Genomic DNA, 27,282 nt, shown 5'->3' with positions numbered 1-27,282 from the left:
GCCTTCCAGGTTCAAGTGATTCTCCTGCCTCAGCCTCCAGAGTAGCTGGGACTACAGGCATGCACCACCACGCCTGGCTAATTTTTGTATTTTTAGTAGAAACCGGGTTTCACCATGTTGGTCAGGCTGGTCTTGAACTCCTGACCTCATGATCCGCCCACCTCAGCCTCCCAAAGTGCTGGGATTACAGGTGTGAGCCACTGTGCCCAGCTGAACCCAAACTAATTGTATGTTAACGAGAAAACAGAGTTTATTGGAATGAAACATTTGAACGGCTGTACTTAAATGGAATTTGTAATTTTGAAACTGTTGAAATAAATTAGAAAAAATGAGGTATCAATAATATCTGAGAGACAGCAAACTGATGTTTGAGTTCCCATTTAACTACTGGGAACTGTTGATTTTGTTCAAAGTGGGACTTTGTTTTTAAATTTGACCCAAAGTTTAAAAACCAGAGTATTTTACATAAAAACCCACACGTCCTACCCATCTTGTAAAAGAGAATGATCTGGCAATAAAAAGCTCTCATTTCCACCTGGCTAGAGTTGGCCAGAGCTGGGTGGCGGCTGCCACATGAGCAGAGGCAGAGAGGCTTTATTGTGCCTCAGTTTCCCAACTCTCCATGTTGTCTCCACAGCACTGGAGGTGAGTGTTTTAACTACCCAAGAATTCATACATTTATTTTTCTAAGAGTAGAGAAAGATTTCTCTTTGTCCATGACTCTATCGTGTGGAAATAAATAAACAAGTAATAAATTCATAAATATATAAATGTATAAAGATACACAAATGCATGGATGAATGAATAAAGAATAAATACAAGGCATTTTAAAAGCACCCTGTGATTACAGAAAACAATGACAAATGAACCTAGTATTTTAAGAAAAAAGTTATTCCGATGTGTTAAATATGTAACCCTAAGCCTAGTTTTCTCATTATGTTACTTGCTAGGTCTCAGGAGGCACTTGGTTGGGTGACTCACGGAATAAATGAAAATAATGTAACTTTAGATCACAAAGATTATATAATAACAAGTAGTCCACACATTTCAGTGATTCCAAAATAGTATTTTCATATATTTTATATTTTTAACATTTTAAAATGTTAAAATCATAACTCAGCATAATTGGAAGCTGGCTCAAATTCTCTTATAAATGAAATGTACTAAAAAATCGAAACTTTCTTCATTGGTATTATGTATTATACTTTTCACCATATTTTCTACTCTGTATCCTCATCCAGTTACTATAAGTAATTAGGTAATTTAATAAAACAAGATTGATTAAGGTGGCTTAATTTTCCTCACCATTATTAAATTAAATACATGAAGTAACCAATGCTTCTGTGATGCTGAGTTTTTTACAAGTAATAATTTATTCTTTCTCCCTCTCTCTGTGTGTGTGTATATATACACAAACATATATATACACACGTTTTTATATATACATATATAAGTGCGTATGTGTGTATATGTATATGTGTATATACATATATATAGAAACATTGCTGGCATAAAACTATTAGGATTTGATATATTTCAATGGGCAGTGATTCTGATCACACATTAGCAACTAATTTTAAATTGTTTTCCTACATTCCCACATGTGCACATACATATTTTACCTTATATCAAATATTTCCATTATTATGGTATTTGTTTCCTCTTTTCAAATATTGCTTATGGAGATAGTCAAATGAATTAGGGCACATAAAAGATCTTCTTACTCTTCTACAGAAAAAATAGGCTCTATTGAGCCATTTGTGGAGGAAAATATAGGCATCTTTTGTCTGCAGTTTGAAACCACACATTTATTTTGTGTTCTGAAACACAAATTACAATTACAATCATAGCTATAATTATAATTAGAATAGGAACCATATGCAGGCATGCAAGAAAACGATTCAATCTGGTGCCCTTGAAGTGATCTTTCTGTTTTTACAATAAATGAAAATGCACATACTTGTCAATTTAACTGCAAGACTACAAGTTTGGAGCAGGAGGGCTAGCAGAAAGGTATTGTTAGCTTGGTAAGTTATATGTGGTGAGCTCTTTAATGCCACTTGTTAAAATTTTTTGTTAATCAACTTAATTATATTAATTTGGCTAGGACATTTCTCATGTTTATCCAGTTATTAATGAAATTTATACCATGCTTAATAAGGCTGAGTTTAATAAGATACTGAGCATGGTAAATGTGTGCAATTCCTAATAAATTTATCCTCATGTTAAAACGAGTAAGTGAATGTCCTAGAACCCCTGAAAAACCCCCTCCCATACTCTGTCATGCCTGCAATGTCTTTCTGGCTCTTTCTCATCTCTGTGCATTGCTGATGTGCTTGTCACTTAGGGGCCCCTCATGCCTGTTCCTTTTTTTTTTTTTTGAGAAGGAGTCTCGCTCTGTCATCAGGCTGGAGTGCATTGGTGTGATCTCGACTCACTGCAACCTCTGCCTCCCGGGTTCAAGCGATTCTCCTGCCTCAGCCTCCTGAGTAGCTGAGACTACAGGCGCCCGCCACCATGCCCAGCTAATTTTTTGTATTTTAGTAGAGACGGGGTTTCACCACGTTGGCCAGGATGATCTCGATCTTCTGACCTCGTGATCTGCCTATCTTTTCCGTTTTTGGTCCATACTGTGGGGACAAGATGACTCGTGGTGAAAAAGAAAAGCCTAGGAACATAGATAAGCCAAGCCCCATACCTGGTTTCTTTTCCTTTTTGTGCTACAACTGCCTAAATGCGCATCTCCCAACATGACTCCTCACCTCTCCCTCCTTCTTCCCCAGCTACAGATCTCCTTATCTTCACCTGTTGCATAGACACCCAACACAACATCTTGTTTTGAGACTACACGCTATTGTGGTCTGTTAGAGATAAGACTCTGGAAACATATTTCAGCTACACTACCTACCAGTGGTACGCGACAGGACATGTTTATGGAAAATGGGGATGAGAATACAGTTTTCCTGGGTTTGAGAGAATTATTGAGTATTTATGACTTAGTAAAGAATTATTTGGAAGGAACAGACCATCTGCTCAAAGAGAACATTTATTGCAAGTGTCATTCGGCCTTTCTCTGCCTGTCTCTCACTCTCCGTTTGAGCCACATGATTTCTGTCTGTGAGCCTGCCTCTGTTTTCTCACCTTGAACACTGGCTTTTTTCTGTTTTGTTTTGGTTTGTTTCTCTCCTTGCATATTACCCAAGTATGGCTGATTGTGACTGAGTGTAATGACCTCCCAATCAAAAGCCCTAACGAGACTCCCCAGAAAACACCCAAAAGTGAAGGTGCACTGGGAGAAAATGAAGTTGCGCGGGGGCATCAGAAACAGGAGGCATGGCCAGGAGCAGCAGGTCAGGAGAGTGCAAATGGAAGGAAAGAGCAGGTCTGCTTAAGCAAAGTATTGGATTTCCCTGCAGAGCAAACCCAAAGTCGTTTGAAACCTCCCTTTTTAATCCCCTCTGAAAGCCCTGCCCCATCTCTGCTGGAACCGCTACTCAACCACCCTCCTTAGCTTCATGGAATGGGTGGAGAGAGGACACAACTCTTTGGTCATACTAAGTGGTGAGACTTGACTGCAGTACTTACAACTCAGGGATCCTTTTTCCTGTCAAACTTCTAAATCTTATAGGACTTGAGAAGTTTGTTAAGAGCTAAAGAAATAGGCTATTACAGTCTCACCTGAAGCTCAAATCATGCTGTATAAGATAGTTGCTTTAGAGAAACACCACATAGTTACTATAAACTTACAAATGGACAATTTGTAAATTGGTGCTATTTTACAACATAATATTAAGTCGATTTCCTTGCATTTAAAAAATACATATTCTGAAATAATTTAGAAACACAGATAAAAAATACCTATGTGTCTGTCAGAAATAATAATAGCTAATATTTACGGACCACTCACTGTGTGTTTTATTAGGTATTAAATTATTTAATGCTCACAGCACCATAAATGTAGGTACTAACACGATCTGTTTTACAAAAGAGGAGGTTGAGGCACAGACAGCATAAGGAATTTGATGAAGGTCACATAGTTACTGAATGGGGATTTCATCTCAGGCAGTCCACGTTATATTTTTAACCACTTCATTTTCACCCCTGTGTATTACTCTACTGTAAAAATAACCCAGTTTGTTCATTCATTTATTCATTCCACTGTTGATGGACATTGAGCTTGCTTTTTATTGTTTTGCTATTGCAGACCTTCTAAGACCTTTCTTATCCATGCCTTTGTATGCACATGTGAGAGAGCTGTTCTGACATATATAGCTAGGACAGCAATTTCTGGGTTAAAGGATATGAACACCTTTGACTCTCTGAGATATGGCAGATGGCTCTCTGGGTGATAGGGCTATTTTGTATGCCTTCTAGAAACGTGTAAGGGTGCTCATTGTCTACATCTTCATCTGCACTTGATATTATGAGGCTTTTACACCTGATGGCATGAAATTGTGTCTTGTAATGTAAATTTGCATCTCCCTGATCTCCCTGATTAATGGATGTTGAACATTTTTAGGTTCAAGGGCCACACATTTTCTTTTTTTTTTTTTTTTTTTTTTTTTTGAGATGGAGTCTTGCTCTGTCGCCGAGGCTGGAGTGCGGTGGCGTGATCTTGGCTCACTGAAAGCTCCGCCTCCTGGGTTCACGCCATTCTTCTGCCCCAGCCTCCCGAGTAGGTGGGATTACAGGCGCCAGCCACCACGCCTGGCTAATTTTTTGTATTTTTAGAAGAGACGGGGTTTCACTGTGTTAGCCAGGATGGTCTCAATCTCCTGACTGTAGATTGCTTGTTTATCTCATTTGCCCATTTATCTGTTGATTTTTCTAAGTGATGTTCAGGAATTCTGAGTGTTTCTAAAGGGTATATTGTTTCTTTCTAAATAAAAATTTAAGATATTAGATATAAAGGCAAATCTAAAATATTAATGCTTGACACATGTACCTTTTTCATCTCTCCCATGTTTAGTCAATAAGGCAATTCTTTTATGTGGTATTAAAGAAACCGATTAGAAAGTTTCTTCGTTGTGTGCTTAAGTGTGAGTCTTAGAAAGGTGAAAAGTTATAATTGACTCTTTTAGCATCAAACCAAGCAGGTATATAGCTGTTTAAATACTATTTTAGCATAAGCCATAGCTGTGGGAAGGGTCACTCCAGTGCTTGATAAATAGAAGTCTATTCAACTGGACCCTCATTCCTCAGCGGCTGCTGTGACAAGCCGTTTTCCCGCTGCTGCTCAGGTAGGAGTTTTCATCTCTTGACACTCTGACAGATGTGGCTGCACACTTTTGAACCATCTTCCAACACACCCCCGTGCTCTATTACCATGAGGAAAGTCTCTGACAAGAGAATGAAGGTACATACGCATGAGACGTGGTACAGTGGATCTCAGTTTCCCTCTGGTAGCATTCCACCGCGTGCCTCCTGTGAGGAACAGAGGGAGGTAACAGGTGCTTGCTGAAAGTAGGTCAAATGGTGGCGAAATTATTCCTTCAGTGTTTTAATGCTCTTTGAAAACATTTCCATTGAAGGCTAAGATTGAGGAGAGGTGGCCTGTGTGATGTGAGCATTTCAAGTGACAAAGTGACATCCTAGGCACTCCTGAAACTATCTTCTTCGTGAACCTTCCCACAAACTGGCAGATCATTTCAAGAATTGATGGAGCCCATGAGAATGTAGGTTCCCTCCAGAACGCAGCTCTCTCCCCAGCCCGTTCCCACAAAGAAACTAGGTTTTCCCTGCATTTCCAGAAACCTCCAAACCAACCCATTATGCTTCTCCTTTTGTCCTCTCCAAATCCAATCTGATCCTTCTTCAATTCTGTCATTACTTCAGTATTTTGATATTTTTTGACTCATTCTCTCCACTCCATCTTCATATTCCTGCCCTCAAAATCAGGTCAATGCTTCCTCAACAGAGTGATCTCTGATTCCTTGATTATATTTGGTCATTTTCTTTTTTGTTTCTCTTTCTTCTCTATTGCTTCATTCACGATACGCATTTGCCAAAAATTTTCTGAATTATACGTGATTGTACATATCCAGCTGCGTTCACGTGCAGAAAGCATAGCCTCACACACAGCAGACCCAAATTCTTACTCTCCCCTTAGGCAGGTGTCAAACGATGCTTCCCCCAAATGCTCACGCATGCACGCAAACAGAGACACACAGTCAAAAACACAGCATGCATGTGTACACACACATACACACTCATACAGGCTCACACATGCACGCAGAGACACACAGTCAAAAACAGCATGCATGTGTACACACACATACACACTCATACAGGCTCACACATGCTCACACGCACACACACCTCAAACACACACAGTGACACAGACACACACATGCACACTCGTGCACATACACACGCCTACACACTTATACATGCTCATGCACGCTCACACAACTCACATGTACATACACACAGTGACACACAATCGCAGACACACACATGCACACACATATCTACACACACATGCTCATGCACACACACTTCACACGTACATACAGTGACACACAATCACACACAGACACACGTATGCACACATGCACACGGCTACACACACATACATGCTCACACACACCTCACAATGCACACTCACAAACGGTGACACACAGTGACACACACACACATGCATGCACACAGACATGCATACACACGCTTATACACACACACACATACCTCACGCATACTCACAGTGACACAGTGACACACAGACATGTACATGCTTATGCACACATGCACACACACATGCACAAACACACTTGTACATAATCATGCATGCTCACACATACACACGCACATACCTCACACACACATACACTCACACACAGGCGCACACACGTTCATTTTCAATTTCTCAGGGGAATATAAAACAACTGCTTGGAGGAAAAGTTTGTAGGAAAAAGTGAATAGAAAAATGGTTATGCGGTAATTACCTGGAATAAATATTAAAACCAGGAAAAATAAAATAGCTACATGTAGAAAGGGGTAGCTAAAATGCTACTTGAAAAAGGCCTATTGTAATTTTGAAGCCAGTGGCCAAATAAACTAAACAGAGAGGCCAATTGTGTAAATCCTCAGTTCTAAATATCCCATATATATTTATTTAAATATATATTCAATATGTATCTAATATATCCTGATTATATTTCAAATAATAATTATATTTAGAATAGACACCAGATGACCAGGCATAGGATAATAAAAAATAAGATTAAAATATTAGTGTTATTTTTATTTATTTGTTTATCTGTCTTACTGGCAATTAAACAGTTTTGCTTCTTTGATTTTTAAACCTCACTGGAAGAAATATGCAGAACATTTTAAAATTATTTGCATGCCACATTATCTCAAACTAAATTCCTGTCTCATATTATATTTTCATCCTCCAGTTTGAATCAGTCCTATAACTCTTGAATGTTTACAATTATATTAATTAGGAGACATGTACTAACTTATGCCAAGCATTTTTAAAATGTCCATTGGAGACAAATTTCCATCACCAAAGATTTGTTGCATTGTCACCTTTGGCAAAAATGAAGGATGAGTTTTTTTGTTTGTTCGTTTGGTTTGGTTTTGCGAGTCTTGATCTCCAGGTTAAATACGCAGCCTTCTTTAAGCCTTAAACCCAGGGTTTGAAAGTGCTATGTATTTTCTGTGTTCAACACAATCTGCAGTAGAAGGGTTTGGAGCAGCAATATGATGCCTTATGCACTCTAAAGCTGCTGACAGGTTTAGACATAATCTAAAATGTAAGTCACTTTGTGTATCAGGCAGTTCAGTCCTTCACATTTGTTTTAATGTTTTTCCTAAATACTCTAAATATTTCAAAATGAGTCTTTCATTAAAGATTCTACATAGCTCAAAATTATTTTATTTATGTATGCATTTATTAAATATCACAAGTGAGGTCCTGCATTGCATTAGAAATGCAGTGTATTAGAAAGGACAGTTAGCTTCAATTTTGAATTCATAATTTGTCTCTTGAGTTTAAAACAAAAGTTTTGTGTTCAACTGCCCACCGTTTAATACTAAAAATAAAAGATGAACATAAAAGTCAATTTGAAGTGATTCTAGATGTAGGAATTTAATTAGCTATGGGAATGTCAATGACATCTCAAAACCATCCTGGCGTCGTGTCACCTGTCTAGCAGCCCTCTTGTAGCCCTTCCTGACCTCTCACTAACTTACCCATGAAGACAAAGATAAAGAAAAACTCACAACAATACAGGTAACTAAGAAAGCACCTTTTGTCAAAGTCTGTTGAGATTATTCAGTAACTGTGTGGTTGGTGGGGTACTAGTGAGAAAAATATAAAACATCATGTATATTCAAATTGTTTAATCTAATGTGTCCATCCTTTTAGGAACTCAGTACTGAAGTCTAGGAACATCAGGCTAAAAAAAATAATGGTTGGATTTTTCTACTCTTTCTAGACACCAGGGAACATGAGAGAAAATTACTGTGGAAGGACTAATATTCTGATTTTTATTATTACCTATGTCCAGCCAAATAAGCAAGATCAACACTTCACCGTTGAAAAGCCAAGATTTTAGCATTTTCATTCTTACTTTTTACTCTAGTATTTCACTGACACTTGAGTGTATGTCAGAATCAGAGGGTCATGAAGAAGGGACAGCCCTGGTGACTGCCACAGGCTGAGACTTACTGCTGGAACATGTATAGAGAGGCCTCCTTGGTTGACCATCACCCTGGGTCTTCTTGTACCCAAAGCAGAATGATGCGGCTTCCTGGAATAGGAGATCATATTACTTGAAGCAACAAGATTGTATTGCTTGAACTCTAGTGTCCTAATTTGTTTTACTCACTTTGTATTAATACATGCCAAAGATAGGGAAGGGGATGAAAGGGTCTTGGGACCACCATCTAGGTTACAGCATCCCTCTTTTAGGAGTCCTTGCTAAGACACCTCAGGGGAAACTGCCTTTCTGAAGCCTGGCTCATGGTCCAGTTAACTATGTCAACAGTACCAACATTACTTTCATTTAATACAGGAGATAGAGAAATGTTTCACCCCCGAGGCTACTTTCCTCAGAAGGAGGCAGAAGATGCTCCATGGCCAATTGAGTACATGGAGGAAATTAAGTTATATCAAAAATTATTGTTGAATCTACTGTGAATCCAGCCTTGCAGGAACTGAGTACTGAAGCTTAGGAACACCAGGATTATATATATATATATATATATATATATATATATATATATATATATATATATATGAGCTTTTTCTACTCTTTCTGGACACCAAGGAACATGAAAGAAAAGTGTTGCAGAATAACTAATATTTTTTATTTTTCTTACCCATGTCCAGCCAAGTAAGCAAAGTGAACACTTCATTGTTGAAAAGCCAAGATTTTAGCATGTTTATTCTTAATTTTTCTTCCAAGTCAATAATGAAGTCATGCAGGGGTATTGAGTTCTTAATCCATAAATTATAGGTTAGTTAATTGAAAGGTTTTTGTACATGTCATCATTTACTTTTCCTTTCTCCTACTAATGCATAAATGTAGGCCACAAAGTGTGAGGAAACCAGGAGATTTTAAGTAGTGTTCTATAAGATAGTTTAAATTGTGAATATCCATTATGGCATTGTACTCTAGGAAATACATGTTGTCCTAAATTGAAGCTTTCATAAAGAAAATTTCCCATGTTTTAAATCAATTCAAGACAGATGATTTTATTGGGCAGGATATAGGAAAAGTTCTGTTTTAAATATTTCTTACTTTAACTGATATATTCGGATCTCCGTAGTCTTAGTGACAGTATCCCAATGCCCAGAAATGGCTTTTGTGTGCTCCTAGTGCTTAGTAAGGCATCATAGCTATGTGACTGCCATGGCATTATGATTGATAAGGAGTCTCTAAACAGCAGAAAAGGACTATATATAATATATATGACCCAGACTAGAGTAACAAAGCTAAACACCTTAGAAAAGCCCAGAAAATAGTCTCCCCTTCCCAAAAGGGTTATTATTTATGATCAATGTATGAGTTTTCAAATACCCTACAGCAGACTCAGAGATGCCATAAGAGCTGGGGGAGCTGGGTGGTGAACAATCAAGTTGAAGTCCAGGAGTCCTGACTGTTAGCATTTTCTGCTTTCCATAATGTAAATGCTCCCACCATGGCCAATTTCAAGTCACCAACATGACATCAGTAAACATGAAGGTGGAGAGAGATGTGATTGCAGCTCCAGCACACCACAGCTGGGGCAAGCTGCACTTCCACTGCAGTCAGAGTTGGCATATACATACATACATGTCATACATGTCTATGTAAACACGTTGCAAAATTTTGTTTGCAGAAAGTGGAATTTTTGATGCCTCCATCCAAAGTACCTAGTTTCCAACATCACTGTAGAGGGAAAGAGAGAGGGAGACTTTCGAGAAGGCACACCCTTTCTCAAAGTGACACATCCAAAGTGATGCATCACTTCCATTTCTGTTCTGGTTGTGAGAACCAATCACATTGCTCCACTTCAGTAATAGTAAGCTGAGTGATGTAGATGAGCTATATGCCAGGAAGAGGAAACCAGCTTGGTAGGTATAATAGCTTTTGCTAAACCACAAGGCATCCTAAAACTTAATGGCCTGGACAGACACTAACTCTTGCTCATGAATTTGTGGATCAGTTGAACAGCCCTGCTAGTCTGAGCCAATCTCAGCTGACTACAGCTGAGCTCACCCCTGCCTCTGCGGTCAGCCACTCGTCAGCTGGCATCTGTGATTTTGGGTGTGGCTCGCCATTAATTGGAATGAAGAGAATGGCAGGGCCCATGGCCACCTGGCCACCATGCAACAGGCTAGGCTGCAAGGTTGATGTGGTCGCTCGGGGTTCCAAGAGCAGCAAGAGTAATTTCTAATACACAAGTATTTTCCAAGTCTCTGCTTACTTCACCTTTGCTACCATCTCACTGACCAAAATAAGTCACATGGCTGAGTCTGGAGTTGGTGTGGAGGATACTGCCAAGGATGTGTGGATACAGGGAGGTGAATTCAATTGGAGGCCACTGGGTTTTTTCACACAGGCTAAGAGGAATTTGAAAATCACTGGCTTGGCATCATAATCAATCCTGCTTAGAGGTGATTTCTTTCACATCAGCCATTACTGGTGCTTTTTCCTTCTTGTTAAAATCTAGTTTGTGTTGTAAAGTCAAGAGGAGCTGGTGATTGAAAAAAATAACATCCACATTTGTTTTTTGATTTGTGATTTCACATCTAACCTTACTCTTACAGAGTAGAGTGAAAGCTATACTCACATGGCCTAGAGATAAAGGGTCTGTTCAGGATTCCCTTACTCGGCTCTCCATTCCAATAAAGAGAGACAGCCACTGATAGGGCGTGGCAGCTGGCAGGGTGTTCACTGAAATCATAGGCTCTTGGTACCTTTGTGGAGATTGACATGTGGATTCCCTTCTGTCCTGACTCTCTAAGGACGCATCAGGAACAGACTGATGGGAAAGGCAGTCTCTAAGGATATCCACTGGTTCTGTTTTCAGTGTTGATATAAGTGTTACCTTTTTAATATAAATTCTTTGTATTGGACAGAATAATTGTGTACATTGATAGTAGAAGTAATGAATATCCAGATGTCTTCTAAATAAGGGAAGCAAAAGATGTGCCACTTGCAAATGGGAGATTTATTTTAGGTTTTATGCATTTGGTCTTTTACATTGTGTCCTTGTTCTTATGTTCATGGCTCATATGCAAGATGGTTTCTGAGAATTTCATCATGTAATTGCATTGTTCTCCAAATAAGTTTATTTCAAAATCCAATTAAAACACAAGTTTTAGTACATGGCTGATGCAGTATTCAGTGGAGGAGACTTTGTTTTACTAAGTTGAGTTATTTTACTCACTCAAGCAGCAATTTAAAGACAGATTTCATTTCTGAGCTGTACTATTCATTATCCTAATTTATATTTATTGCAACCTCTGAGACCACTATTTTGTCTCTTTGCCTACAGTCTTCAGAATCTTTAAGTTACTGTTTCATAGGAAAAATTATTGGAGAAATTTAATAGAAAGAGCTTTTATGAAGTACTTAAGCATTTATACCACAAAAAAAGATAAGATAGCTTTAGATCATTTTGAAAGTTTATAAATGTTCACGGTCCATTTCAAGATTATTAATCTCTTCCACCTGATTTCTTATGTTACACCTTCAGATCTTCCCTGTAAGCAACTGACTGCATCTCTACTTTCAAATCCTTAGAGTGCTTTCCAAGACTGAAATAATGAGAGTTGTGTACAGAGCACACAGTGTCCACTGCAGGCTAGACTCTACACTGAAGTCTCATTTATTTTCATTTTACAGCCAAAAGATGTAGATGTCATCATACTCATTTCCTCTGTGAGAAAACTGAGTCACAGAAAGGTGAACTCCGGCACAGAGACAAGATTTAAACTCAGTTCATCCTGTCTTCAAAATTGACATTCCATTAAACCATGGCAATCTTAAATCTTTCTGTGAAGAACAGATTGTCTTCAGCTTTCAGATTTAGGGTTCATGTACTTATACCCTCTATCCAACCACAAATACTTGGTGAGGAAGCTGCTGTCACTCTTTTTTAATATATAGAGCAATGTTGACTGATGAATTTTGACTGTCTGATACAAGGCAAGAGACTACCTGGTTTGGGCTCACAATGTCTAAGATGTTTCTATCTCTGTGGGCCTAGAAATCTACTTAGACTTTCTGAGCCTGTTTCTCCATATGTAAAAGGGGATGCAAAAGTATCTACCTCACAGAGTTGTTGAGGATTAAAGATGTTATTACATGAGCAAGCAACATGTTTGGAATGAATCTTGGCACAAACCAAACACTCCAGAAAACAGTAGCTCTTATTTCAATAATCCATCCTGTTGGTGTCCATTTTAATTGCGTGAGGAGCCCTCCCCGTGTTTTGCTTAGACTTCCACAGTCTCCTGGGAGGTTTGCTTTCACGGCAGGACTCAGAATCAATGTGGGAAAAAGTGACCTTTCTTGTTGTTCTGCTTGAGGTTGGACTCAGTCCCATTGTTCCAGACTCATTGTCTCATTACACTTTTGGACACAAAGCAAGATGAAAGCGTTAGTTGCTATTATGAGTTTTATATCTGTAGTTGTCAAAGTTACAGAGACCCCACGTTGGCAAGTCACCTTGTGTGGAACCCTATGGTCAGGTACCATTTTGTAGCCCTGGGCACTTTTATACAATCATGTTTCATAGAAGGTGATTTGAGCTGGTATACAAGACAGTTTGAGCTGGTGTCTGTCAAAATCGTTGACAATGCTGTGTTAGTTTCCTGTTGCTGCTGTAACAAATAACCACAAATTCAGTGACTTAAAACCACACACATGTATTCTCTTAGAACTCTGCAGTTAGAAGTCCAAAATGGACTTCCTTAGGCTAAACACAAGGTATCAACAAGGCTGCATTGCTTTGGGAGACTCTGGAGAAGAAATGGCTTCCTTGCTTTTTTCACATCCTGGAGGCCACCTGCATTTGCATTTCTTAACTTTATGAGAGTCTGTAATGATGTCTTTATAATGCCTCCAAATGGTTGCAAAACTAACACATGCTTTTGTTTTTATGAAGCCAAACAGATTTAGTTGATTTTTGACCATGGAGTTGGGGTATGGGGACAAGGTTGGCAGCCATTTTTGTGTTGGTGTAGTCCAACATATTACATTCCAGCCAGCATCTGTGGTATTCTATTCTAGTCATTATAGACTTTTAGAATCATGAAACTGTGAAGTTGTAAATAATCTTATAGGTCACCCAGTGCAGCCTGCTATTAAGGAGTATCCCCTACAACAGTGCTTCTCAAAATTCAACATGCTCACAAATCACCTGGGAACCGTGTTAAAGATACAGATTCTGATTCAGTAGGCCTGGGATGGGGCCTGAGATCCTGCATTCTTAATAATTGCTTCCAGGTTGCTGCTGGTCCAGGGACCACACTTTGAGTAACAATGCTCATTCCTGACAGATAATGCTGCCTTGGGGATTAATCTAGTATAGACTCTTTGTATTTTGAAAATTCCAGCTGTCATATACACAGATAAGTAATTTTTGGATCAAAGCCAAACTAAAAACATATCCAAAACTCCTCTGCTTTTAAAAAATGTAAACCAAAATAACATTGCAATTAAAGGAAACTTTAAAAAATCGAATGTGTATTTAGAGTCTGAAGGACCTTATATTAAAATATATAAATAAAAAAGAATATGCACACACATATGTGAATACACATATGTATGTACTCACATACACATATACTAGAGATGTATGTGTTCATCTGTCTACATAGATAGGTAGAGGGATAGATCATGCATCCATATTAAATAATGCAATTGTGAAGACCTCAAGTCATATAATATTTTGTGGTACTGACTCAGCTTTAACATTTTCCTTTATATTAATTTTTATTAGAAAATAAAAAATTGAAAAGTATACATTTGGACTTTCCTGTAGATACAAGGATGAATCTAAATGTAATGTCATCAGCCTTTTTACATTAAAGAAACTGATAGCCAGTTTCAAGCACTGGCTGAAGTGAATTGAGTTGAAGTGGGCCATGCCACTAGCTCTAACTTTAAAGCTGGAGTTACTGATTTTAATATTTAAATGTAGGTACTGCACATATTTATCACCTTAATTCTTATTTAATATTTGAAAGTTACTGCTTTGGAGAAAGTCAGCTAAGCAATGGTGATTATAGTGTATCAAAATCCATTGTAAGTGATTATTTTAATAACTCTGAACCAACAGGGACATGTAGACATTCAGACAAAAAACAACCTAATTATAATGACAGCACCAAAGTGAAGCTGTGACAGTTACAAAACCAATTTAAAAGTTTCCTGACAGCCATGGCTAAAGGCTTTGTTTGGATCTTTCAGTAATAACAGTTTACTTAAGACATAAATCCACAGCTAAGGAAAATAGAAAAAGAAAGTTGTGGCTTTTCTGCCATGCAGATGAAATGGAAATCAGCAGAAATGTTTCTAATAGAACATTATGCTGAAAGGAGTATAGAAAAGGAATAATAGTAATGGAATTTAACTCTCACAATGCAAGAAAGACTAAATAACAATACAAATTTTAATGAGCATAGAAATGTGCCAGATGATTTGCCTATCTGTGTTATGAAGGTCAGTCATTTCTGCAAGTAAATTGATGTGCATATAAACATGTTGATTGGCAGCTCTGGAATTTGATTTTTGTATTACCTGTAAAATAAAGTCAAAGGGAAACGGATATGCATCAATAGCCACGGTGACAGGAAGCCTTAATAAAACTCTACTTTCCCGATGTCACTGGCATGTCTCAAATTATTAGATCCTTATCAATGTTACTTACCTCACTAGACTATGGGCTGAGTCTGATATGCAACATAATTAATTCTTCAACCTCGGGTAATTAATTTCTCATTCCCGAACAGAAAAATGCTTGATTCACAAAATTGCATTCCTTTTTTCTGTAAACCTTTGTAGAATATTTGTAAGTGTAATCACTGTTCTAAGCCCTTTACATATATTGACTCATTTAAAATTAATAACAAGTCTTTGGAGTAGGTACTATTTTCTCCACTTTATCAATGAGAAAACAGAGGTTTAAGTAACTTCCCTGGGGCCACAGTGCCAGTAAGTGGTGGAGTTACGGCTCCAGGCAGTTTGGCCCAGAGCACCTGATGTAGGATAAGGAAGACCCCATGAAACACATACACAGAGTCATGGAGACATTGGCAGTGCTCAGAAGAGGCAGTTCTTGTTCTCTTACCCCATTTTAGTAATAACAGTTTGCTTCAGACATAAATCCACAGCTAAGGAAAATAGCTCTTTGAGTTGCAAGGACTAAAGGATTCTCAGGTCAGACCAGACGGTAAGGGCATGTGTTAATAAATACCCAGAAGAAATGAAACCTCAGAAAGAGGATGTGTGGTGGCACTAGTCCCTGGGCAGATGTGGCTCAGTGGTGTGTTGTTTGTGCTCAGTTCCTTTCCATAGGTCTGCTTCTCTCTCCTCTTTCTGCTGCCCAGGGCCTTCAGCCTCCACTCTCTCCATTTAAGTATTCTCTACCCCACAGTGGGCAGCGGGCCCCAGAATGGACTTTAAATAGACTAAGGTAAAATGATTTAGTCTCTCTGAACTGTGTGAAATGTGAGTAATTTATCTCACCATATAAAGTTATGGTGGATATTAAAGTAGATAAAACAAATAACATTTGAATAATGTGGATTATGACCAAGTTGGATTTATCCCTGGGATACAAGGATGATTCAACATATGCAAATAAATGAATGTGATACATCCTATCAACAGAATGAAGGATAAAAACTATATGATCATTTCAATTCATGCTAAAAAAGCATTTGGCAAAATTCAACATCCCTTCATGGTAAAACCCCTCAGCAAAACTGGGGATAGAAGGAACATACATCAACATAATAAAAGCTATATATGACAGACCCACAGCTAGTATCATACTGAATGGGGAAAATCTGAAAGCCTTTCCTCTAATACCTGCAACATGACAAGGATGCCCACTATCACCTCTGTTATTCAACATAGTACTGGAAGTCCCAGCTAGAAAAATAGGACAAGAGAAAGATTAAAGGGCATCCAAATTGGAACGGAAGAAGTCAAATTATCCTTGTTTGCAGATGACATGATCTTATATTTGGAAAAACCTAAAGACTCCACAAGGAAACTATAAGAACTGATGAACAAATCTAGCAATGTTGCAGGATACAAAATCAACATACAAAAATTAGTAGCATTTCTATAAGCCAACAGCAAACAATGTGAAAAAGAAATCAAGAAAGTAATCCCATTTACGGTAGCTACGAATAAAATAAAATTCCTTGCAATTAACCAAAAAATTGAAGGATCTCTATAATGAACACTATCAAACAGTGATGAAAGAAATCGAAGAGGACACCAAAAATGGAAAAATATTCCATATTCATGGATTGGAAGAATCAATATTGTTAAAATGTTCATACTACCCAAAGCAGTCTACAGATGCAATTGAATCCTTATCAAAATACCAATGATATTCTTCACAGAAATAGAAAAAAATTCTAAAATTATATGAAACCACAGAAGAGCCAAATCTATCCTAAGCAAATTGAACAAAGCTGGGGGAATCACATTACCTGACTTCAATTTATAATTCAAAGCTATAGTAATCAAAACGCCATGGTACTGCCATAAAAACAGACACATAGACCAATGAAACAGAATAGAGAACCCAGAAGGAAATCCACACACCTACGGTGAACTCATTTTTAACAAAGGTGCCAAGAACATACACTGGGGAAAAGAGAGTTCCTTCAATAAATGGTCCTGGACATCCATATGCAGAAGAATGAAACTAACCCCTATCTCTGTAAGGTACAAAAATCAAATCAAAATGGATTAAAGACTTAAAGCTATGACCTCAAACTATGAAATTACTACAAGAAAACACTGGGGAAAATCTCCAGGACATTGGACTGGGCAAAGATTTTATGAGCAATACCCCCATAAGCACAGGCAACCAAAGCAAAAATGGACAAATGGGATTACATCAAGTTACAAAGCTTCTGCACAGCAAAAGATACAATTAACAAAGTGAAGAGACAACACACAGAATTAGAGAAAATATTTGCAAACTACCCCTCTGACAAAGGATTAATAACCAGAATATATAAGGACCTGAAACAACTCTATAGGAAAAATCTAATAATCTGATCAAAAAATGGGCAAAAGATTTGAATAGACATTTCTCAAAAGAAGACATACAAATGACACAAACAGGTATATGAAAAGGTGTTCAACATCATTGAGCATCAGAGAAATGCAAATGAAAACTACAATGAGACATCATATCACCCCAGTTAAAATGGTTTATATTCAAAAGTCAGGCAATAATAAATGCTGGTGAGGATGCGAAGAAAAGGGAACCCTTCTACACTGTTGGTGGGAATGTAAATTAGTACAATCACTATGGAGAACAGTTTGAACGTTCCTCAAAAAACTAAAAATTGAGCTGCTGTAATTTAGCAATCCCACTGCTGGGCATATACCCAAAAGAAAGGAAATAAGTATATCTAAGAGAAATCTTCACTCCCATGTTTGCTGCAGCACTGTTTGCAATAAGATTTGGAAGCAACCTAAGTGTCCATCAACAGACGAATAGATAAAGGAAATACAGTACATATGCGTAATGGAGCACTATTCAACCATAGTAAAGAACAAGATCCAGTCATTTGTAACAACATGGATGGAACTGGAGATCATTATGTTAAGCGAAATAAGCCAGGCACAGAAAGACAAACATCACATGTTCTCACTTATTTGTGGGATCACAAAATCAAGATAATCAAACTCATGGACATAGAGAGTAGAGATTGGTTGCCAGAGGCTGAGATGGGTACTGGGGGGACGGGGGGAGGTAGGGATGGTTAATGGGAACAAAAAAAATAGAAAGAATAGATAAGACCTACTATTTGCTAGCACAATACGGTGACTGCAGTCAATAATAATAACTGTACATTTTAAAATAACTTAAAGAGTGTAACATAATCATTTGTAACTCAAAGGATACCCCATTCTCCATGATGTGCTTATTCCCCTTTGCATGCCTGTATCAAAACATCTTGTGTACTCCATAAATATATATATGTGTATATATATATATATTTATGTGTGTGTGTGTGTATATATATATATATATACACTTACTATGTACCCACAAATATTTTTAATGTGAATAATATGGCCTGGAACATAGTAACCGTTTAATACATGATAACCTTTATAATAATACTCATTATGGCCAGGCATGGTGGCTCATGCCTGTAATCCCAACACTTTGGGAGGGCGAGGCGGGTGGATCATGAGGTCAGAAGATCGAGACCATCCTGGCTAACGTGGTGAAACCCTGTCTCTACTAAAAATACAAAAAAATTAGCCAGATGTGGTGGCGGGCGCCTGTAGTCCCAGCTACTCAGGAGGCTGAAGCCGGAGAATGACGTGAATCCAGGAAGCAGAGCTTGCAGTGAGCCAAGATCACGCCACCGCACTCTAGCCTGGGCGAGAGAGCGAGACTCTTTCTCAAAAAAAAAATAATAATAATAATAAATAATACTCATTATTTTTTAATGTTTAATTATCTTTATCTTAATGTAGGCAGTAGACTTGGACCAGACTTGGGTTCCAGTATTGAGTCCATCTTCAATCCCTGTTTGACAGTGGGAAAGTTACTTAACCTCTTTGAGCCTCAGTTTCCTTATTAGAATAGGTTCCTAGGGCTGTTATGAGTTAATTTATGTAAAGCACCTAGAAAAACTCCAGGTAGAGAGCAAGTATGATGTACATGTCACTTACTAGAAGTTGTAGTAAAATTTTCAACAAATATTTATGGAAGTAATAAGTAAAAAATAAATCTCAGGTTTCTCTTACTTTTCCAGTTGTATAATAATCATCTCTAAAATATTTTCATCCGCAGTATTCTCCCTAAACACAGAATAAAGAAATACTTGTTTTGTGTTACTAGCTTTTTAAAAGCCATTTATCCATACAGTCAGAATTAAGGATAAATACTACCCAACCAACCAATTAAAAATTAAGATGCAAGCCATATACAAATGATATATATTTTCCATTTTTAGTCAAAAGTCTCTGAAACCATCCTCCTAGTCACTGTTTAGCTGCCTGAAAGAAAGGTTCCCTTGCCTGCCCAGTTCAGCAGTGTGGGACATGGATGGCTTTATCTTGGAAGCCCTGTTTTGCATAGCAGCACATCACAAAGGTGCTATCAGCCAAGGACTAAGTCAATTACACTTAATCATGAGGTTTATTTCTTTGTTAAGAGTCTGTCTGTTTCACCCCCTCAGAAAATGATGCGGTCATCCGTTTTCCACATGTTCATCCTGAGCATGGTGACCGTGGACGTGATCGTGGCGGCTAGCAACTACTACAAAGGAGAAAACTTCAGGAGGCAGTACGACGAGTTCTACCTGGCGGAGGTAAGCAGCTCTCCACCTTGCAGATCGCTGGGCAAGGAGCAGGTGAACCGCGGACAGTGCCTCTTAGAGATGCAAAAGTGAAGTGTAGCCTGTTCATTACTTGACTTTCACCAAAGCTGAATCATTGTCTGCTTCTTAAGTGGTTCCTCTGGTCACAGTGTGGCCTGATTCATTTCCTGTCACCGCGGGCCTGAGTCATCTTCCTCACAGTATGTCACGTTGCCAGGGTAACCCTTTTCCCCTGGGTCTTACTCTAGGATCTTGCTGTTTTCCTATCCACCTCTTATTATCTCTCCCTTTCTCAGCTTACATTAGTTTGTTTCCTACTAAGTACAAGCAGGCACAGATTCAGAAGATCATAAATAAGCTGGTCAGCTCAGCAATACCTAGAAGAGGGCTGGAAGGACATATAGAGAGATGATAATGATAATTACTCCTCTAGAAACGGGTGTTACAACCTACATTAAAGACATCAATTAAAGGTAGGTTTCATGATTAAGTAAGCATCTCCCTAGCACTCTACATATCATATTACAATTTTGGAATAGTATTTCCTGTTGATAAGGTAATTTTGTTAATACCTGATTCTTAAAATATTTTAATTTTTATTTCTTTCAATAAGCATTTTGCATTTATATTAAAGCATTTTAATAATTTTCCAAGATCTTTGTTTTTTTAATGTAAAAACTTACCTAAAATATATCTCAGAATTCAATGGTTACATATTTATGAAAAAATTGATTGACAACGTAGAAACCCATTCATTGTGTGAGTGAGGTATACATACACAGTTGTACAACGCTTCAATAAATCCAACCTATGAAAAAGTAAACTGAAAAGACAGAAAAAAGTCACACTTTTATTATTTTTACCAAAGCATTTTTCACATAAAAAAATCAATTTGCCATATAATTAAGTGTTATTAGATTCCTAGAATTCTCTCAGTACATTTAAAAATTGATTTGGTTAATAAAAATTTAGTCTACCCACACACAAGCTTTTCTGAAAAAGAATTGATTGCATGTACCTATTGAGCATAGACATCTATGTGGATATCAAGAAACTTTTCAGTAGTCGCTTCTGAATTCTCCTCTTCATGGAAGTGTGTCTCCTGAAACAAAATACCGTTAATACAAAACTTACTGGGCTACAGTCTCTGTGATGCAACATTTGCCCAATGGCCACCTGGTATATGGAGCTTACAATCTAGCAAAAAAAAAAAAAAAATAGTAAACAATAAGAGTTTTGTGCTATGGAGAACTAATGACAGGGGCTGATGAAGAAATTATATCCAGCCCAGCCTCTGAAAAATAAGTATAATTTTGCTGAAAATCCAGCACACGATGAATGGATTGTCAATAAAAGCAGAGAGAAGGTCGGGTATGGTGGCTTACGCCTGTAATCCCAGAACTTTGGGAGGCCAACGCGGGTGGATCACGAGGTCAAGAGTTCGAGACCAGCCTGGCCAACATGGTGAAACCCCATCTATACTAAAAATACAAAAAATTAGCTGGGTGTAGTTTCGGGCATCTGTAATCCCAGCTAGTCTGGAGGCTGAGGCAGGAGAATCACTTGAACCTGGGAGGCGGAGGTTGCAGTGAGCTGAGAGCGCACCACTGAATTCCAGCCAGGGTGACAGAGTGAGACTCCATCTCAAAAAAAAAAAAAAAAAAAGCAGAGAGAAGCCTGGACTGATACTAATATTTGCAGGTAAATTTCTAACACAGGGAAAGAACAATGAAGGAAGCCCCATCAAGTTATTTCTGTTTTTCCCAGGAAGTAGGAAGCAAGGTCTGCATCCAGCCGGATGATGAGACAGTGAAGCGGGAAGTCAGCAAAGAAAGGGGAGAGGGAAGAGGTGCCTAGGGTTAGGCAAAAAATTAACAATACAGCAAATGCAACATTAAAGATCCATTTAGGACTACGGATTTACAGTGATACCAATTCAGATAGCTCTGCGACTTTTTAGCCCTGTATAAGAAGAGGGAAAACAACATTTAAATCAATCCACCTTTAGGGATTTTTTTCAGGTTAGGGGAACTGAGAAACAAGGGGAAAAGATGGATTGCTGGCAAAGGAGTTGAAATGATGACCCTGTGGTCTCTGTTGGATGTGGAAATGGGAGGAGAATGGAGGAGTGAAGGTGAAGGATCAATGGTCTCTATATGGTTAAAGAACAGGTACCACCAAAGTGATGGAATAATAGAACCAGAAAAGGTTATGACCAGAGAGGGGAGTCCAGGATTTTACAATTCCAGGGTAATTCTAAGTAATGAAATATAAAATCTAGGGTGTCACGTGGATGTGGGTGGCTTAAACATATTGATGGAGTCAAGGCAGAAATGGAAAGGACTGTTGAAGCTAAGGCGCTGGCTGAGTCTTCACATGGACATTGAAGTCACTCAGAGTGAGGCCAGTTCTTGAAGAGAAGAGTGGAGTCAGGGAGCAAAGTCACGGGGAATGAGCGAGTGACTGATGAACAGATTGACAGAAGGACAGAAGACAGCCACAGGGAGAGTGGGTGACAGCATGGTTTAACCTCATGGAATACGTTGCAAAGGAGTATCAAGGAGTAATGGATGGGCACCTCTTCCTCGTCCACATATTCTACTAGAAAGGGCTCGAAAGGGCTGCAGGGGTAACTCATGTATTTGAGAGAGAATCAGTTGAGGCACAGACAGAAAGTAGATTCTGGGAACAGAGATTGATAATGTAGAGGACATTATTTAACGTAGGAGAGACTCAAAGATTAGTTCAAGGCTCTGAGGAGGGAGAAGTGGGAAGATCGATGAGACAGAAGAATGATACAAGAGTAATAGCATCAGTAGGTAAAGATTTGCTGGCAAAAATGCCAGGAAACAAAAGCAGAAATGACCACAAGAGATTACAGTTATGCTTATCTCTCTGGGAGGAGGAATCTGCATCTGCTCCTGAGGGAATCTTGACATTAGAGATTACAGTAACATTGCTTTTGTGATCTAGCACAGGGTGGGCAGGTGGTCACACTAAATCAGTCCTGGAGCATAAGTGAATAGGCCCTCCACACTGGCAACAGCAGGGAATGGAATTCTTTAGTAAATTTTACCTAACTTTTTCATGTACAGAATTGATCCTTTCCTAATGTGTTTATGTATGGTAGATGATTTATCCTCATACTGTAAGAAATTCCAACAAAATGTCAAATAATTGAATGTTGTAGAGTTGACTGGTTACTATTTAAGTGTATTGTAGAGTCCAGGGGTAGTTGGTAAATCCTTGTCTTTTTTCTTTTTTATATAATATTAAAAATAAAAACAACCTCAACAACAGACAGACAGGACTGGATGGTGGAATTCAGTATATATTATGTGTCCAATAATTGTTGTCCCCTGACAATAATAATAAGAAAGGGGGTGGGAGGAAACTTTGAGAGGTGGTGGATATGTCAATGGCGTTGATGGTAATGGTTTCACAGGGGTACACTTATTCCCAAGCTCATCACATTGGTACATTACATGAATGCAGCTTTTAACATGTCATTCATTCTTAACAAAGTGGCAAATCAGTTAACCAGCTAACAACTAACTTGAAATCCTGGGAAAATAAATAAATAAATAAACTAGGTAGTGGTGATTTTGTTGACTTAAACAACCAGATAGACCCCATCAGTGTACTCTTGAACTACTTAAGCATTCTGAATTTGTTGCACTCTAGGTTTTGGGGTTTTTGGTGGGGTTTTTTTGTTGTTGTTGTCTCCTTTTTTTTTTTTTTTTTTTGAGACAGTCCCACTCTGTTGCTCAGGCTAGAGTGCAGTGGCACCATCTCGGCTCCCTGCAACCTCTGCCTCCCCAGTTCCAGTGGTTCTCTTGCCTTAGCATCCCAAGAAGCTGGGATAACAGGCACACCCAGCTAATTTTTATATTTCTAGTAGAGATGGGGTTTCGCCATGTTGGCCAGGCTGGTCTCAAACTCCTGGGCTCGAGCGATCCATCCATCTTGACCTCCCAGAGTGCTGGAATTACAGGCATGAGCCATCACTCCTGGCCGTTCCACTCTGTTTTTGATTTTGTGTGTTTGACTTTCCCCAAGTATGTTTCGTTTTTATTCAAATTACATTGCCATTTCTCTTTGTATCAGAAACTTATACATGAGACAAAGTGATTTGTTTCAAATGAATGTGAAAAAGTCACTTTAATTAAACTTACTTTTTCATAATATATTCTATTTTTATAAAGTTTATAAAGATGTCTTGAGTTTAGGCCAGGGTTTGGCAAACTCTTTCTTGCAGACCCAGGTAGTAAACATTTTACCTTTTGTAGACCACCCTCTCTCTGTCTCAACTACTCAACTCTGAAATTGTACAAAAGTGAGTGTGTCTCAGAATGGTTGTTTTCCAATAAAATTTTATTTACAAAAATGGATCTTGGTTTAAGCTATAGAAACAGAGAGCAATGTCAAATAATTGAATATTGGATTATATTCAATTATTTAAAATACAAATAAATAATAACATTTTGTGTTAAAGTCAAATATTTTAATACTGACAACAATAAAGCTATGATTTTTGGGGGGCCCATTACGTTCTAAGTGCTTTAAAAGAATTCATTGTCGCATTTAATTCTCAAAATAGTTATAATAACAGCAATTCAAGTTTATAGACTATAATGATGCAGTATTTAAGGCAATAGCATTATGTAATATTTTGAAAAGTTTATTTTAAAAATGGATCACAACAGGTCATGAGCTTTTAAAGAAGTAATTGTTTAAGTTCCCACATATTCCAGAATAAATTATTTAGAAAATCTAAAATAAAGCACTTTACCCATTAAGAGCCAACTCACAGTCTAAAAATCACCCTTTAAGAATAAATTAAGCTACTTAGCTTCTGTTGTGAAGCTGGGGACTTGTTTTGTTACTTTGGATTAATTAACCTACATTTAGAATTAGTTAAGAAACAGGAAAAAGTTTACCTTTTTTGTAGCCTATGCATAAACAGAAAAAGGTAAAGTTTATTTTCCTCTGTAAGAATTTTAACTTTTCATTGTGATCTAAGAGAATATATTATTATTGCACATTAAATCATATGTTATAATGAACATAATTACATTTAAAAATATATATTATTTTCTTAAGAAATAAAATATAAGCAATATTTTTCTTATTATTATATGAATGTATTTGTATCCATTAGACTGTACATTTAACAAAATTTATCAGCACATCACAGGAGATTAAAAGCTTTATCTTCTTTTATCTCAATTCTTCTTTTGAGAAACTCACAAACAGATGGGAGAGATACAACAAGGAAGCGAACGGACCTACAGAGAGGCCCAAAGTTAGCTCTGTGTCACCCCCTAGCATTATCCCCAGCTATGTTCTCTGATTTCCTCTAGACCTATCTGAATGGGGAGCTCAATCCTCTTCCACCTCCTGGTGTTAAGTATTAATGAGGACAGTCATGTTTTCCAATGAAGCCAGAGGGGAGAAAGAAGTCCTAGGACTCTGTGCTACATACCCCACAGTAAATTAACTAGAACTCCTCTTACCCTCAACTCTGTCTATCCCTCCTACCTAGCCTACTCCCATATCTCCTCAACTTGTCATCAGCCAGGCAGGCTCTTCCCCTGCTACTCATGCACAGCAATTCCACTCCACCCCCAGACTTGCATCTTCACTTGCTCTTTGTTCAGCAAAACAAAAAGCTCTGCTATTAAGAGGATCTAGATTCCTCAGAAAAGAAAGTATCATCTATTACTTAAGCCCTCTTAGTCCCCCACAGGAAATATTTCTTTTAAATACATTCAGAGTTTCTCTGCAAAGATTTCACATGGATATAAAATTCTTCATCTCATTTCAATTATGAAGACAGAGAACAGAGAGGAAGAAGGGCCTAGTATCCTTTCTTACATGGCAGTTGTGCTTGGTGATGGGGAATCAGAGGTAAATAAAGTAAATAAGATATGGCCATGGATGTGTGACTCTAAGGACCTCTTTCTACTCTTAGAAGCTATAGTTCTGTGAGAATCTTAAGAGATTATCTGGTGTAATCTTGAGTGAGGTGTATACCTAAAATTTGTGGCAATAACATGATTTATCAAAGAAATTTTAGTGAATCTAGAAGAAGAAATTAAGAAGAATTTCCAAGTCAGTGTTTGTCTCAACACATCATATCCATATGAGCAGTTTTAGTTATTAAATCCATGTTTCCAATAGATCTAAAAATCATTCTCTATTGTGGTAAACTAAATATGTATTAAGTTGTCTTGTCGGAGGGAATGAGTCATAAACTGCCAAGGTGCTAGTTCATTGAGAGAAGTTACAGCTTGAGAGAATGTTGTTTCTAAAACAGATTATTGATGAAGCAAAATGTGCTGAGACTAAATTAATTTTACACAAATAAGATTTGGGCAGGATTAGACTTATTTATGTCAGATACCTATGATTTCAGAAGCAACCATTAGCCTTTGTGTATTAATATGATTATTTTGCAGGATTCTTTTCCTATGGTTATTTTTCCTTCTTTTTGAAATTTCTATCCTTTGAAAATCTGTGACTTTCTTTTATTTCCTTCTTAATTAGAAAGTATTTCATAAATTCAACACATAGAGAAAATATTATAACCAATATTTATGTGTCCATCACCCAGATTTTTAAAAAATTAATAGTTTTTCATGTTTGGGTCAGGTTTTTCAATCAGAAATAAAACATCATTAGTAGAGTAGAAGATCCCTGTGTACCACTTCTTGATCTCCTCCTTCTCCCTAATCCACAGAGAACTATATTCATCATATCAATGCATGCTTTATAATAGTATGAAGTATTAAGATGCCACTTTTTCACTCCTCATTATATTTGGGAAATTGATTCATGTCGATTTAAGCATGAATTTATTTGTTCTGCATGTAAGGGCAATGGGTATTTCAATTGCTTACAACTTTTTGCTGTTGAAAACAATACTTCAGTAAACATTCTCATTAGAATTTCTGTGCCACATTTGGGAGAGCTCTTTCTAAATATATACCTAGACTTAAAATTGTGAATTTGTCAGATATGCTCACTTTCAACTTTGCTAAATATTGTTAAATCGAACTTCAAAGTGCTTGTGTCAATTTACATTCCTACCAGGATATATGAGCAGCTCTACTTCATACTACTTTTTTTTTGTTCAGGATTTTTAATTTTCTTACAATCTCATATAATCATTATAGTCTTAATATATATTTTCTTGGTTACCATAGAGATTTGACCTTTTTTTCATATTCTGTCAGCCCTGA

The 27,282-nt window shown here is 37.7% G+C and overlaps 1 protein-coding gene across 6 annotated transcripts in view; it reads left to right on the top strand.

The window, feature by feature from the left end:
* Positions 1–27,282, top strand: part of NALCN (sodium leak channel, non-selective) — a 358,635-nt gene that overhangs the window by 137,428 nt on the left and 193,925 nt on the right. For all 6 annotated transcript variants that reach the window (XM_034936923.3, XM_063595854.1, XM_063595853.1 and 3 more), the window contains exon 11: positions 19,898–20,029. In XM_034936923.3, coding sequence (XP_034792814.1) covers positions 19,898–20,029 — 132 coding nt within the window. The remainder of the gene's footprint in view (positions 1–19,897; positions 20,030–27,282) is intronic.

This window comes from Pan paniscus, chromosome 14, assembly GCF_029289425.2.
Source record: "Pan paniscus chromosome 14, NHGRI_mPanPan1-v2.0_pri, whole genome shotgun sequence".
NCBI lineage: Eukaryota > Metazoa > Chordata > Mammalia > Primates > Hominidae > Pan > Pan paniscus.
Note: the sequence above shows the minus strand (reverse complement) of the source record. Positions and strands in the feature narration are given on the sequence as shown.